Source organism: Atractosteus spatula, chromosome 5, assembly GCF_055471065.1.
Source record: "Atractosteus spatula isolate fAtrSpa1 chromosome 5, fAtrSpa1.hap1, whole genome shotgun sequence".
Lineage (NCBI taxonomy): Eukaryota > Metazoa > Chordata > Actinopteri > Semionotiformes > Lepisosteidae > Atractosteus > Atractosteus spatula.
In genome coordinates this window covers 47,890,649-47,905,034 of record NC_142710.1, presented here as the reverse complement: position 1 = coordinate 47,905,034, position 14,386 = coordinate 47,890,649, and the positions used below count along the sequence as shown (strand labels likewise).

General features: G+C 35.9%; 1 protein-coding gene across 1 annotated transcript; it reads right to left on the bottom strand.

Annotated features, from left to right (window-relative positions):
* Positions 1-1,531: 1,531 nt before the first annotated feature.
* On the bottom strand, positions 1,532-13,998 carry slc2a9l1 (solute carrier family 2 member 9, like 1). The gene is made up of 12 exons (XM_088917464.1): positions 13,975-13,998; positions 12,288-12,383; positions 11,266-11,426; positions 10,738-10,862; positions 9,192-9,321; positions 8,757-8,905; positions 7,898-8,085; positions 3,742-3,852; positions 3,280-3,381; positions 2,902-2,977; positions 2,258-2,385; positions 1,532-1,735 (listed from the first exon to the last, which is right to left on the bottom strand). The coding sequence occupies exons 1-12, from the start codon at positions 13,996-13,998 to the stop codon at positions 1,532-1,534; spliced, it is 1,494 nt and encodes a 497-aa protein (XP_088773590.1).
* Positions 13,999-14,386: the final 388 nt, after the last annotated feature.

Here is a 14,386-nt window from a genome sequence, read left to right as displayed (position 1 = left end):
AACAGCTGTGTGCAATTAGTAAGGCAGCCAATGAAAATAGCAACTGCCCTTTTCCCCTCAGACGGGGCAAGACTGGAATGTGTGACGCGGCAGGAGGTTTTTACAATATCGTCGAAGACCGATCAGAATGAAAGTGTTACTGTGAAGCCTGTTTTATTAAAGTGAATACAGAACCGTTACACACAGGTCATGTGGAAGCAAGGTCCAATGAAACAATGAAAATAGGGTTCAAGAAACATGAGTGGGACTTGGGACTTAGTGTATTAAGGACAAAAACAGGAAATGTTTCTGTACACAATGGGCTGTCTTTTGAAGCTGCTAGGAGTTTCAGAAGCACATTCCCTGTGTTTTCTCAGAAAAGCAAGTAAAATGGGCTTAATGATCTCATCTTACTTGCAACTTTCCTTAAATGCTTACAAATTAGATGAAGAATAATAGCACTCAGCACTCACCAAGACAATGTTTAAATTGAGCATCAAGTCAATATGAAATCTGTTTCACATGGAAAGAGCATTGACATTTTCTTTCTGTTCTCTACATGCTCAACATACACACAGTTCTTCTTATTCCCATTACAATTTGGGTAATTGCACTGTTTGGAAAGACAAATTGTGTCCCGGAGTACAAAGAAAAGCTATGCATTTCTTCTGCAGAAGTTCTAATTAATCCACAACTAATCCTTCAGTGTGGTACCAGATAATGGGAAGCAGCATTGCGATATCAAATCTAATTTTTGAAAGATAAGGTCAATCATTTTCCACCCCAAATTTACACTGCACACCAAATACATTTATCTGCAAATTAGGCACTTGAACAGGAGGCAGCTGCTCAGCACTGATAAGGTAACTCTCTAAATGTCTCCCGCAGAAGCTCTCTTGGATTTAAGGTCTGACTCTCTTTTGCACAACTAAGCTTGTATTCTACAAGTTCACAGTGGTATTTACCTTAGTAAATGGGCCTGACAATGAAGAAAAATATAGTGAGGTTGTGGTAAAGCACAGAGAGGTATGGTAAACCTGGGGCTCATTTAAAAGTTAAAATAACCAAAAAGAGATTTAAAATGTCCATTCAAATCTGTAAGTTGTACAGATAAGTACAATTATTTTATTTCAAATGACGTTAAACATTTTCAGCCTTATTTGGAAACAATTTGTATAAATGAATTTGTTGCCTTTATTATAAGATAAAAACCATTTGAAATCAAATAAAAAAAACACAAATAATTTAACAATATTTGTTTATGTAGCTTTAATTTTAATTGAATTGCTTTAATTAACAAATAACCTATTATCCACACTTCTTAGTTTTGAACACATACTGTATAATAATTCCGTCAACTTATGAAAGTTACTAAGTTGTCTTTGCTTACACGTAAACAGCCTTTTAATCACACTTTTGCAATAAACTGCTGCAAAGTTCCCATTAAACATATTTTTGTATAATAATTTATATAATATAATTAATATAATATAATAATTTAAAATTAATGTAAACTTAAGTATATGTGCATGTAGATGCTTAATGTAACATTTTACAGCCTTGTTGCTATAATCCATTCATTGTCTTCATTTCCATTTTTAGTACACCAGTGTCTGTGCACACTTATCTTCTTAAAGTCCTCCGATATTTCAAGGACTGTTTTACCCTTTGTTTCTGGTACAAAGAGAAAGACATAAACTCCAGCCCCAAGACAAACACTTCCAAAAAACAGAAAGCTGAAGTGCTTCAGAGAATCCTACAATGAAAAACAGAGCAATAACTGTGGGAAAAGGTGCTCTTATAAATTATTTCATTGCTACAGTATTACAGTACTTATAACACTAGAATTATAACAAATTATAACACTAGAAACATTACATACTACTATATGCACCTTACCTGTACACTGAAACCTTTACAAAGATTTATCCAAGGCTCAGTTTTTTTTGTTTTTAACTCAGTTCACCTTCCATTAATGGATGGTGTCTTAAACATAGATCACTTAGGTACAGTACACTAAGTTTTGACACTGTAGCACTTTTCGAGCTATATAAGCCCTAATCTTCATAACACAGTTTACAGAATTATTAATAATTCAGTTCATCTAAGCATAATGAAAGCTGTGGATGTAGTTCTCAATGTACATTCTTATATTGTACGTGCTCTGACTCTTTTCAAAAATGATTTCACAGTATTACAGTTGTTATTATTTTTTCACTCCAAAATATTGACATTCCAATTAGATAAATATTGAAATGTTTCCACCTCTGAGACTTACAATCAAGAATGGAAAAGCCACTACCAGCACAGAAAAGCCCACCCATCTCAAGATTCCAGTGAAGACAAAAGCTGCAGGTCTTGAAGACTGAATAAAGATCTCATGAGAGAGCGATGGTAACACACTGGCTAAAGCACAAAAACAAGCAAAAATATATCCTTACACATTACATGAGGGACTTAAGACAGAGGCAGTGAGTTTAACTCTGAAATGACTCGATCCATTATTAAATGGTCATTGATTAAAGTTTCTAATGTAAAAGCTGTTGAATCCTTTCCTTTTGGAAAATGTATTTTTTAAGCATACAACATAAAACACTAGACATTTCATTAATTAAAATTGTACAATGCTTCACTAAGAATGTTCTGGAATGTTGTGGACAACTTTTGATGGCACAATACTTGAAATCAAAAGATTCTGAGGGGGACATGATTTAAGTTTTCAAAATCCTCAAAAGTATTGATTTGATGTAAAAAAATGTGATCTTCATTTATTTATTAAGAAATGCAAAAAAATAAGATTGATTCACACTTCTTGTATGCTAATACCACCATAAAGTGGCACAGAGATCCATTGCTGGTTCACCAGTAATAATGTAAAGTAATAATGCAAAGCAATGTGTTATTGTGTTCAAAAGAACCTACCTGGCCCACCTCCAAAACATATAACAAAAAGAAAAATTAGGCACACTGTGCTGTATGGTATCCAAGAAATAGTCTCCTAAAAAAGACAAATATATCAATGAGAATATGGATTATAACCTGAATAAAAGCAGTGAAAATACACTTCCTGAAGACATATTTGTGCTACATATCATAGCAGAGGGTAAACGTCATTGTTTCTAAACACATTAAAAGTCATTCTTCAGATGACAAAAAACAAGAAAAGAACTGAAGCCTCATCCTCCACATCCTCTTCTGAGCACAAAATAAAGTCTTTGTAGTGCTTAAAATTAAGAAGAGGCCCTCTGCCCTTGAAGTCTGCACTAGTCACTAGAAAACTCAAACCAAAGAAATGCTTACCCTCAGATAAAGTGTCACTGTGATTAATGTCATTATTAAGGACATACATATAAATCCCTTCCACAACAATGCTCTTCTCCCTGTGTTTTCGATGAGAAATGCCTGTGGAGAAAAATGCATTTCTAAGTAAATCCTTTTCTTTGCCACCAGCAAGCAAACAAAATATGGTTCTTAAAGTTATATAAATGAACGTTCTTGCTCTAAAGAAGAGGTAGAGTATACCAAAAAAGCTCAGAAAAATGAAATGATTCACTAATACCATAAATAGTTTTAAATCTTAAAAGCAAATGCATATACACTCCTTAGCAATTCCTTATCTCAAATTAGTTTGACTAATTAGCGGACAGAAAAGGAATTCAGGTTGCATTGATTGTCAGAAAACAGTATAACTCCAAAAGGTCAAGTTGTGTAAAACTGGTCAGCATTATATGAAGATCAGATGTTTTGCTCTGCACAACTTACACATGTGATCGTAGTGAGGACTTCAGAAACTCCTATACCAAGTGTGACATACCGAATGTTATCCTCGGAGATGCCAGCCTCATAAAACACATTGAAAGAGTAGGCACAGATCTGCAAGGCATGGAAAGAAGTTCACTGAACATCTGGCTTACTTCTCCCCTTCAACAAGCAGTCAAGAGGTTAAATAGCATCCATTAAAGCAAATAAAGCCCATTTTGAGTGAACCTAAGAACATCCACTCTATGGAGGGAATGGAGTGCAAGTCACACAGAAGTGGCATTCCCTGAGTCTGTTGGATCCCTTTCTTTCAGAAAATGTATTTTTACTTCCAAATGCTTCCAGGCCTTAATTGATATGGATCAGGGTATTGACTGCTTGAAGGAAAACAGCATTTAAAGGGTTGATGAGCCCCAGGGCACCCAGCTGTCCATTCCTCCCAGTAAAAGAGAGGTAGCAAAAGTGGGGGAATCAGTTCTGAAAGGTACAGAGACAGTGGTGTGTGCATGGTGAAGGGGCAGTGTGTAGTGAAGGGGAGTCTTGCATGGTGTGTCGCCTGCCTGATGTCCAGACTGCAGACCTCCCTGCATGAGTGGACAGGCTTCTGGCCAGAGGTGAGATGGATCTAGTTGTCATGGTCCATGTTGGAACAAATTACACAGGAAAAGGTAAGATGATAATTCTGTAAGACAGGTTTAAATATTCAGCTGGAAAACCCACTGTAGGTGCCTACGTAACTACAACAGAAAAGAATGGTTTAGGTTATTGGTTATTGTCATTTCATAACAAATGGGATCTATAAAAATGGGGCAAGATTGCACTTGAACCAGTGGGGTGCCATTTGCGAGGTGTAAGTACCATGTTGTTGAAGAGTGTACTGTATGTGTCGTGTCTGGGAAGCGTATGTGTAGAGCTGTTGGTGGAAGGAAGCTCACCACAGGTCGGCTTGAAATAAACTTACGACTGGACTTACTTATGACTGAAAGGATGAATATAAAACCAAATTTCTTTGGAAAAACAGGCAGGAGTGGGGTGGAACTATATCTTTATATATGGGATATACAGTATATATATCCCACCTTTATATAGCCTCCAATCTGGAGAACTGAAACATGAATTCTTGGCAGTTTTACAATTCTATAATGGCTAAAAATATAAGTTTTAAGAGCTTAACAATAAGTACATTGTATAGACCACCTAATACAGACATGGACACACGTAGCTTACTATTGATGAAATCAGGAAGGACTGTAGCAAAGATTTTGTTGAATAAGTTGGAAATTTTGATTTCTTCATATAAGGGTATTGTATAAGGGGAATACAGAACCTGATACTGATGGGGTTAAATTTGTTAATAATGTAATTTTAATCCAGTATATAACAGCTTCTGCTAGGGAATATGCTCTTATTGACCAACTTTTGAAATAATCAAGATATATGGAATATATTAAATAGAATCACTAGGACATCGTGACCCTAATATGAAAATGTTTGATTCCCACTTCAAATCTCTAAAACTTCAGACTAGAAATGAGGATTTATAATTTTAGAAATGCAGATTGTGAAGGAGAAAGGATGAGTTTACATGTGGCGAAATGGGATTAGATAGATTCAGAGTCAATAACTGAAGGATGGTTTATAGGCTCTAAAACATTAAAACTCTAGCACGTCTAGCAAGATATCCCCAAAAATGTTTATTAGGAAAACTGATTAATGTAATTGACACACAGGGCCAATTGCAACATCCTCATCCTCAGCTGCATGCAAAATTGCAACAAATAACCCTAACAAAGTTAACGGACCGGCAGAATGACATTCACAGTAGAGTATTAAGTATTAAACATGCATGTTGTTGTATTAAACAGGATTTGACGTGACTCTGAATCAAAACATTTAAATTATTTTAACAATGCTAAGACTTTTACAACCTAGAACAATATTTCCAAATAAATATTTGTATGCCTGATATGTACCCAATTGGATCTCTGCAGAAGGAAAAATGCTCCTATAGTGTCTGATATATTGTCATTCCCACTGTAATAAATAGATCACCTATTAAGAGATGTTTTGTTAGAAATAAGGGTGCAAAGTTAAAGAGAAACTACTTAAAGATATGTAGGGTGAAGCTGTTACAAGCAGTTTCATAATTCTTGAAGAAGGATATTTATGAAACTCAGGACCAAGTCAGAAACAGTTAAGCAAAAGTTTAACAAGTGAACAAATCAATTAAAGTAACCAATCAGCTCTGGAGCTTAAGAGCTGAGCTGGAACAAAAGACATCAGACACAATGATCACCCTAGGACAGGAACTGGAAACCAGTGACCTGCACAATACTCTGTTAAGTGCAATAATCTGAAGAAAAATATCTGATGGAGTTAGTTACTTATTTGCAGAGGAAGGTAAACATGAATAAGGAACTAGTTTCTTTTGGGTTGAATTTTACCATGCAGTGTTTCACATTGGCTTTAATCTTCAGCCTGGTACCTTCAGCCAGATTGTAAAGGTCTGAAGGTATTATCTCATTGGTTCATAATAAAAATAAGGTTTTTTATTCTTACATCCCTTGCTGGGATATTTGAACTGTCATTTAGGATGAGAACTGTAACCATAATTTTGAGAATTATAAATGAAGCACCACTTTATAAACTGTCGTGTGCTGGGAGGTATACTATTTATACCAATATGGATTATGACGTAGCCATTAAACTTTCTGTACCTTTAAGCCAAATCATGCCAGTAGGGAGGTAATTTCAGTATTGGTGCCAGAATAGCTCATCAGGCCACAGTTTATCCTGGTTTCCATGGCTTTAAATGGACAGAAAGCACGTGACACTTGGATGAGATACCGGTCCACTGCAGAGCCTAACCCCTGCAAATGCTGGTCCCTGTTTATACAGCTTAACCAGGCCAGTAAGTGGTGGTAAATGACACAGGCATCATACCTGGCTCCAGTATGTCTAGAGCATTGTTTAGGTTGGAGATGTTAGGTCAGGTCATCGTTTTTGAAGTGTGTTGTCTACAGCTACCCATAAATATAAGGTCTGTTGTAAAACAGAACTGGAATATGGGATGACCTAAGTCAGTTTCAAAGGTTTCTAGGAACAAATGACTGGAGATGATGCTCCCCAGCTATATATACCTGTACATACTGAAACCTTTCCTTTTGAGTTTTATCTCCTTTTGGGAGATACAATTAATCAGAGACCTGTGTAAAAGATGCCCAAACAAGGTAAACTAAAAATTGAGAGGTCAGTCTAGGAAGATCAGAACAGTATCAGTAGTACTGTTGACTTCTCTCTCTTCTTCTCTCTCCTTGGGATATAAAGAAGCAAAGCACTGTGGGTGTGTTCCTTCCCATAGGTCAAAGCTCTAGAAATTCAAGCCTACTCTTTGAGCACTGAAACCTAACAGGTATTTATAAGAAATGAATACATCAGAACTTAATTTAGGAACTAAGGCTGATATTTTTACGTTTTTTGCTCTGGAAACCTGTGCCCCCCTAAACTGTTAAATTGACTATATTATTAAATACATTTTCTGATGTACATTAACAACTCATTTGCAATTTGTTTTATAATATGATTGCAATAGCACATATATACAGTGACATAGTTATGTGTTGTCCATCCTGTTTTTGAAGGATGCCAATAAATTATTTTTTTCAAAAGGATGGTTCTCTAGATTTTTTTCTATGTTTTCTACATCTACAGGATGTGTATTTGATGATGAAATGCTTACAGGCTAAATTGAAAAGTATGAAGTTCAGCAGAACTTCATATAAATAAAGGTAAAAAAATAATTATGTCTATAAAAATGGCAAGAGCTGTATTGGACTACATAACTCAAAACTACTCAGTCTTGTGACCTTATATTGCATTTCAGATGTTTTTGTCAACTGTCTCAAGGATTATTTAATTGATTGACAGGACTATGATAGCAATTAATAGTTTTCAACTGTAAACAATTCATCACAAAATGAATTGAAAGGGTTGCTTGTTGAGTACCCCTGCCTTCACTTAATCCAACATTAAAAATGTGACATTTTGTTGCGTATAGAGGTGCCTTACTAACAGTGTAAAGCTGGTTCTTACAGAGCACTCTGGAGTGTCTGTTTTTTTCTCTTTAGTTCATTGGACTATACTGCAGAAACACACTCACCGCAGAGATGCCACAAAACTGAATCGCAATCAAAACAACCAGCATGGTCAAGAGTTGCCAGCGTGATTCTCTGTCCTTCAGGAGCTCGAAAAGGCTTTTCGGTTTTTCCCCGTTTATGGCAGCCTGCTCTGCCAGCATTTCTTCAATTTCAACCTTAAAATCCCTTTTCCCCCAGAGTCTCTGCAGGGCTGAAAGACAGAATGCCTGGCAGTGAGTTAAGCCACAAACTTGCGGTGCGAACGAACAAGAGAGGGTGTGTCTGGCAGAAAAAAAAAACATCCATGTTTAATTTAATCAAAGCTTCAACCTGCTGGGCCAAGGGAAGACAGCTCTACATATTGTAGGTCACTTTTGTTTTTACACTATGCCGATAGATAGATACTTTATTGATCCCGTGAGGGAAATTGCAGTGCAACAGAAGCTTAACACAGACAACACAGACACAGTGTAACGGAGGATACAATAATAATAATACAATACATACAATACAATCAGTACAGTGATAAGTGCACTAAGAAGAGTTACTCACAGTCCAGAACACACAAATAACAAACCAGAACAGAACACAAAAAAGTCATATTGCACAATATGACTATAAATATAAATGTATTGCACAGGTCCCTGGCATATATTGCACAAAAACGGTTTTAAACGGGAAAAGAAAAAGGGCAGATGTATCAGTTTACTGTTCAGACCAGAAACAGGTCACTGTCAATGTTGCCTCTGCCCAGACGCAAGGTGGATGTGTTGTACAGTCTTATGGCAGAAGGCAAGAATGACCTCCTGTCAAAAAGACTTTTCCAGAATCAACTTAATTAAAGACAAAATAGTGAAAATATGACAACCGTTTTTAAATTACCTTTTCTGCACATTTCTTCATTCCCTTTGTCAATTAATAAGTATCTGGGGGCCTCTGGGAGAAAAGGAAGAGCAACAAGCTGGAGAATGGAAATGAAGGAGGCGCAGCAAAGCAGAATATGCCACAAGTCCTCTTGGCCAAGTAATTCACTGAAATATACAATTTCATTAAATACAATTCCTTATATGTTGTACACTTGAAATGCACAGTACACTGTTATTTGGTTTTTAAGCCACGTTTTGAGCCACCATTTGAAAATGTCATAAAATACATGAATAACAGTTTTTATCTTTTAATCTTGTATTGTTATGGTGGGAAACCAATATCCATAAGAAAGCCCTTGTGGGCTGCACAAAAAAGAACATCTTTATCCATTTCCAGTTTTGTTTTAAATAAGTGAGCTAAAACCTATTTCTCCATATACATTTATTTTACCTGAGACCAACAAGTTGTCCAAATAGTTTGCCGAGCGAAGTGAAAGTAGCTGCTGTCATGGTCATCAGACCTCTGAGCTGTTTAGGCGAACTTTCTCCAAGATACATCAAGTGGATGTTAAGGCCTAGCCCTTAGAGGTTCACACAGAAAATTGGTATTCATTTAGCTCTCCTGATTGTATATAAAACTCATATATCAACACTGAGTAAACCATTTCCATTGAATATAATAATGAATGTACAAGTAGTGGACAAAAACAACACCATTGGAACGTAACTTAAGAGGGCGTTGGGCCACCACATATAGCCAATCTGTCATGTTTGTGCCCTTTCATAGAGTCTACTGGTGTCAAGAGATTGAGGCAGCATTGGAAAATAATGTCTCAGGTGTCATTCCAGAATATCACATTCATGCTCAATTCAGATGTGGTGACTGAGAAGGATTGACATATGGATACCATCAGTGTCATAGTTAGAAAACTACTGGGCAACAACATAAGCTCTGCGGATGGGGGCATTGTCATCCTGAAAGACACCCCTTCTGGCAGGAGAGAAATGCTACAACATGCTGATCACTTGTACTTAGTATTAAGTAGCAATTAGAGCTGACCTTGAGTTGACTTTTAGGAAATGAATGGACCCAGACCCAGGAAAGTATACCCCACATTACGGAACTATGAGAATCTTCACTGTTGCAACCAAATATTTCGATGCCAAATATGCACTTGTCCATTTGTCAAGAACATAGTAGTGGGTGATTCATCTGACCATATCACACTTCCTCACTGCTTGGTGGTTTATTGCCTATTCTCTTTGCACCACTTTACTCACAAATATGCACTTCAAGGTGCAACCTGACTTTGGTATCCTGCTCCTGACAATCACACCCCAACAATCACCCCTCCTTCAAAGTCCCTAAGGTTCCTGTTACAGCCATAACTATAAGGAACCAAGTGAGTTCAGTATGGTTATACATGACTCTGAGCATGCTGGGATGTTATCTGCTTAATTAACACACGAGCCACACCTGTGTGGAAGACCTTACCTTCAATATACCTGATGTCCCTCATTGACCCAGGTGTTTCCTTTTTTTGTCCACTACCTGTATATAGGACTATGCAATACTTATAGAAACAAGAGTTTTGGGATTTCTTTCTCAAGGCATTTGATTCTAATTTATGTAATGAATCCAGGGCAACCGCTTAAACTCAGGTAATTGGGAAAATAAATTGAATGTTTCATGATCTATCAATCTATATTTTTGTTCTATCCACACAACATTTTTGCTGGGTCTCTACTTAATTTTTAAAACACTGCACAAAGCAGAGTTTATACACAATGTGCAATAATTGATTGCCTGGTTCTGGCAAATTAAAATACTGACTTATCTATATAAATGTTTTGTTACTTTTTTTGTCTTATATAATGTATCCCATGAAAGGTGGTGGTCTTGTTCATTTTGACTGGGGTATGGACTGTATAGCAAGTGTTCCTCCTTTCCTTCAAGCAAAACATACAGCTACACAGTAAAAAAAACAGGTGCGTACCTGCACTGAATCCATACAGGAACCTCGCCACCAAAATCATTTCAAAAGAGTTGGCTTTCCGACTTGAGCCCATTATTGCAGCAGTAACAATGCTGAGAATGCTGTTGTATATCATAGATTTCTTTCTGCAACGAAGAACAGCCATTAGCAGTTCATGCTTTCTGTAAGCATGAATGATAACATACCCTGTAGATTTAAAGTCCACTGTCCAAACTTTTCAACACAAATATATGTAAATAAATAGTAAACGTTTTATACAGTAATTCACAGGGAACTGAAAGAGTCTTGGCTGGTACTGTAGGTATTCAAATTAAATTAATTGACTCTGTATTGAAGGAATTATGTATTAATTATATTTGATATCAAAAGACTATATTTAATTAATGACTCTGCAAAACCAGTTTTCAGGAGGTTAGCATTTAAAATGTATAGTTTACATTTACAAAAGATAATATAAAACCCACAAAAGGAGACCTTCAAATAACTTTTGGATGCATATTTAATATTTAAGATTCTCAAATAACTCACCTTCCAAATTTCACGACAAAACATCTTATGCTTACAGATCCAATCAGGCCTCCTATAGAGTACATCGATACCAAAACTGACCAAATCAATTTTACACTTTCCCTCTCCATAGGCTTGCCATAGCGGGACATCCAACTTTCATTGATGAAATTCTGAATGAACTGAAGGGACACACATAAGAAAAACCCCGAGATTAGAAAAAGTCACTATGCTCATGATTTTTAATTCACTCGCTACACATACTTCAAATGTGTAGATGATTTTCATTTTTAACACGGAATGTCATTGGTTGTGAAAAAAATTTAATGTTTCATGATGATTTTGAGGCATTAAAAACGCGTAGACTTTAAAATCCTCATGCTCACTTATAAGGCTTTACATGGCTTGGCACCTCAATACCTGTCTGAACTTTTATCGCCCTACTCCCCACCTCGCAACCTCCGCTCTTCAAATTCTGCCCTCCTTACTGTCCCCCAAGCCCGTCTACATTGTATGGGTGACAGGGCCTTCTCCTGCTATGCCCCCAAGCTCTGGAACTCTTTGCCCAAGGATATTAGAGAGTCACCTTCTCTAAACTCCTTCAAATCCAGACTCAAAACCCTCTTCTTCAGCAAAACCTTTTCTTAACTGGTTCCATTCTTCACCCCTCTGCTCTTCTTAATACCACCTTCCACGGTCTCCTCTATTGTTATTGTTGTATTGTTGTAATTATAATTGTGTCCTATCTTGTGAAATCTTCTTATTTATTGTTGTAGTCTTCTTATTTATTGTTATTGTCATCCTGTAAAGCGCTTTGAGAAGCCACCTTTAAAGGCGCTATATAAAATAAAGTTTATTATTATTATTATTATTATTAATAAATGTATTCCAGATAACAGAATAATCTGCATAAAAGAAAAATGCAGATTAGGAAAACATGAACATTGTCATGATTTTGATTTAAGAAATGCTTTCTTACCTATGTGCTATTAAAAATGACAATTCATTTACAATGAAAGAAAAAAACATCAAATATCTCTTACAGGTGAAGGTGAGTTGATAACAGTAATGTGAAATCCATTCTGAAATGATCCTCCGATTCCCAGGACTACTATGAAGATTATCACTTGACCACAGAGCTGAAAACACACCAGAAGGAATGAGCTTTCTGTTAGCAAAGCCCACAATGACCTTTATAAAGTTTTTATTCATTCATCCATTATCTAACTTCTTTATCCAATACAAGGTTGCAGGAAGGCTGGAGCCTAACCTATTAAGCAATGGGCAGAAGTCCAGTTACACCTTGGATGGAATACCAGTCTATTGTAGGACATAAAGTAGGCAGACACAAACACACACTCACTCACACCAGGGCCAATTTTCCCAGAAGCCAATTAAACTACCAGTATCTTTGAACTGTGGGAGGAAACTAGAGCACTTGGAGGAAATCTACACAAACACAGGGAGAACATACAAACTCCACACAGCACCCCAGGTCCAGAATTGAACCCAGAGGTCCTGTCAGGCAACAATGCTTACCATTTCGCCACTGTGTCACAACCTGTTAAGTTTTTATTTTAATGATTTAAACATTTTAACCACTGTTACTTTTTTAAGTACAGTATAAATTCAGAGGTGCTGTCTAAAATTGTATCTAATGAGCAAGCTTATTCAGTAATTTTATACTGTCACGGTAATCATATCAAAGGTCTAAAATGACTAAAAAAATACAGCAGTGAAAGAACCAATTAACATAATTTTGCACATTTTATATTTCACTGTGGAACTTCTGTGTCATACAATTCCCAAAATACTAAACAGCACAATCCAACAAATAAAATAATTAAATGATGACGTTAGCACACTGCTTTTGTAGAGAGAACTTAATCACTCCATGAAATGAAAAAAAGTACATCTGTGTGACTGATTGCAGCAAGTTAGTGAAAGTAATGTTTAACATTCCTTTGTTCAAGTTTTAGATGAGTCATTCAATTTACTGATGCAACTGTGGAAAACAAGATGAATTGCATAATTTTTTCTTCAAAAATGACATCAACATTGGTTTATATTAAATAAAAGTTAGTGCATTCTATGTAAATGATTAGTCATCTTTTCTAAAGCCGTCACATTTACTCATATTGCATCACAGTTACACTGTGGCCTCCTGGATTAGTCCTTCTGTCTAGCTTTGGATAATGCCGAGAAATGCTATGAAAAAAAACCCATTTGATTGTTACCATGAATAAAACACACACAACAAAAATGCTTAAGCATCAAACTTAATCTCAATGCAACAGACTATAAGAACAGATTTGCCTTTTAATTAAGAATATGTTTTATTTTAATTAAAGCCACTTGTGGAAGTAAACAGTCTGCACACTATATAAATCGCAAGACGTACTTGAAGTTTGTAAAGCAAAATACCTAAAATACCTACTTTGCTACACCGTGCGAGATTTTAAATCAAAGTGACGAGGATGGTAATAGAAAGTGAGGCACTAAATCAGGTTTTTGAAAGACTATTGTGTATAGTGAGTCTTTAAATTACAATACATTGCCTTCAAATATTATTAAATTAAAGCGATGTTTTTTTTGTATAAAACACTCAGAGGTACAGTACATTGCCCAATTATGTTACATTCATTACATAATTATGAAACAAAGTGAAACATTCCAGTATTTTTAAAGTTCAGTATTTTGGATCTCAAAGAGAAAATGTAGATTTCTTACCATGTGCTTCAGTAAAAACTCCATTTTTATTGCACACAGAGCCGATAGCACACCACCAGCAAGATCTCCAAATGTAGCTTGGCTAACAATTTAAACAAGCTCTGTTAGATATTATAAAAAGTAAGATTAATTTTTTATAGAATCGCCTCATCAATCACGTGCTATTTCCCCCATGGACTCTTTACTGATAAGAACATCTTTTACAGTTGATCTTACACAATAATTTGTAACATATGGTTTTGTTAATGACAATAAAGGACTCTGACAATGTATTAAAAATTATGTAAAGAACAATATCAAACAATGTGGTAAAGATATACACAATATTTTTCACGAATGGGACAAATATTGAAAAAAAGAACATATACAGACTCACAATACTTTTATTATTTTGCTAAAAGTAAACACACAT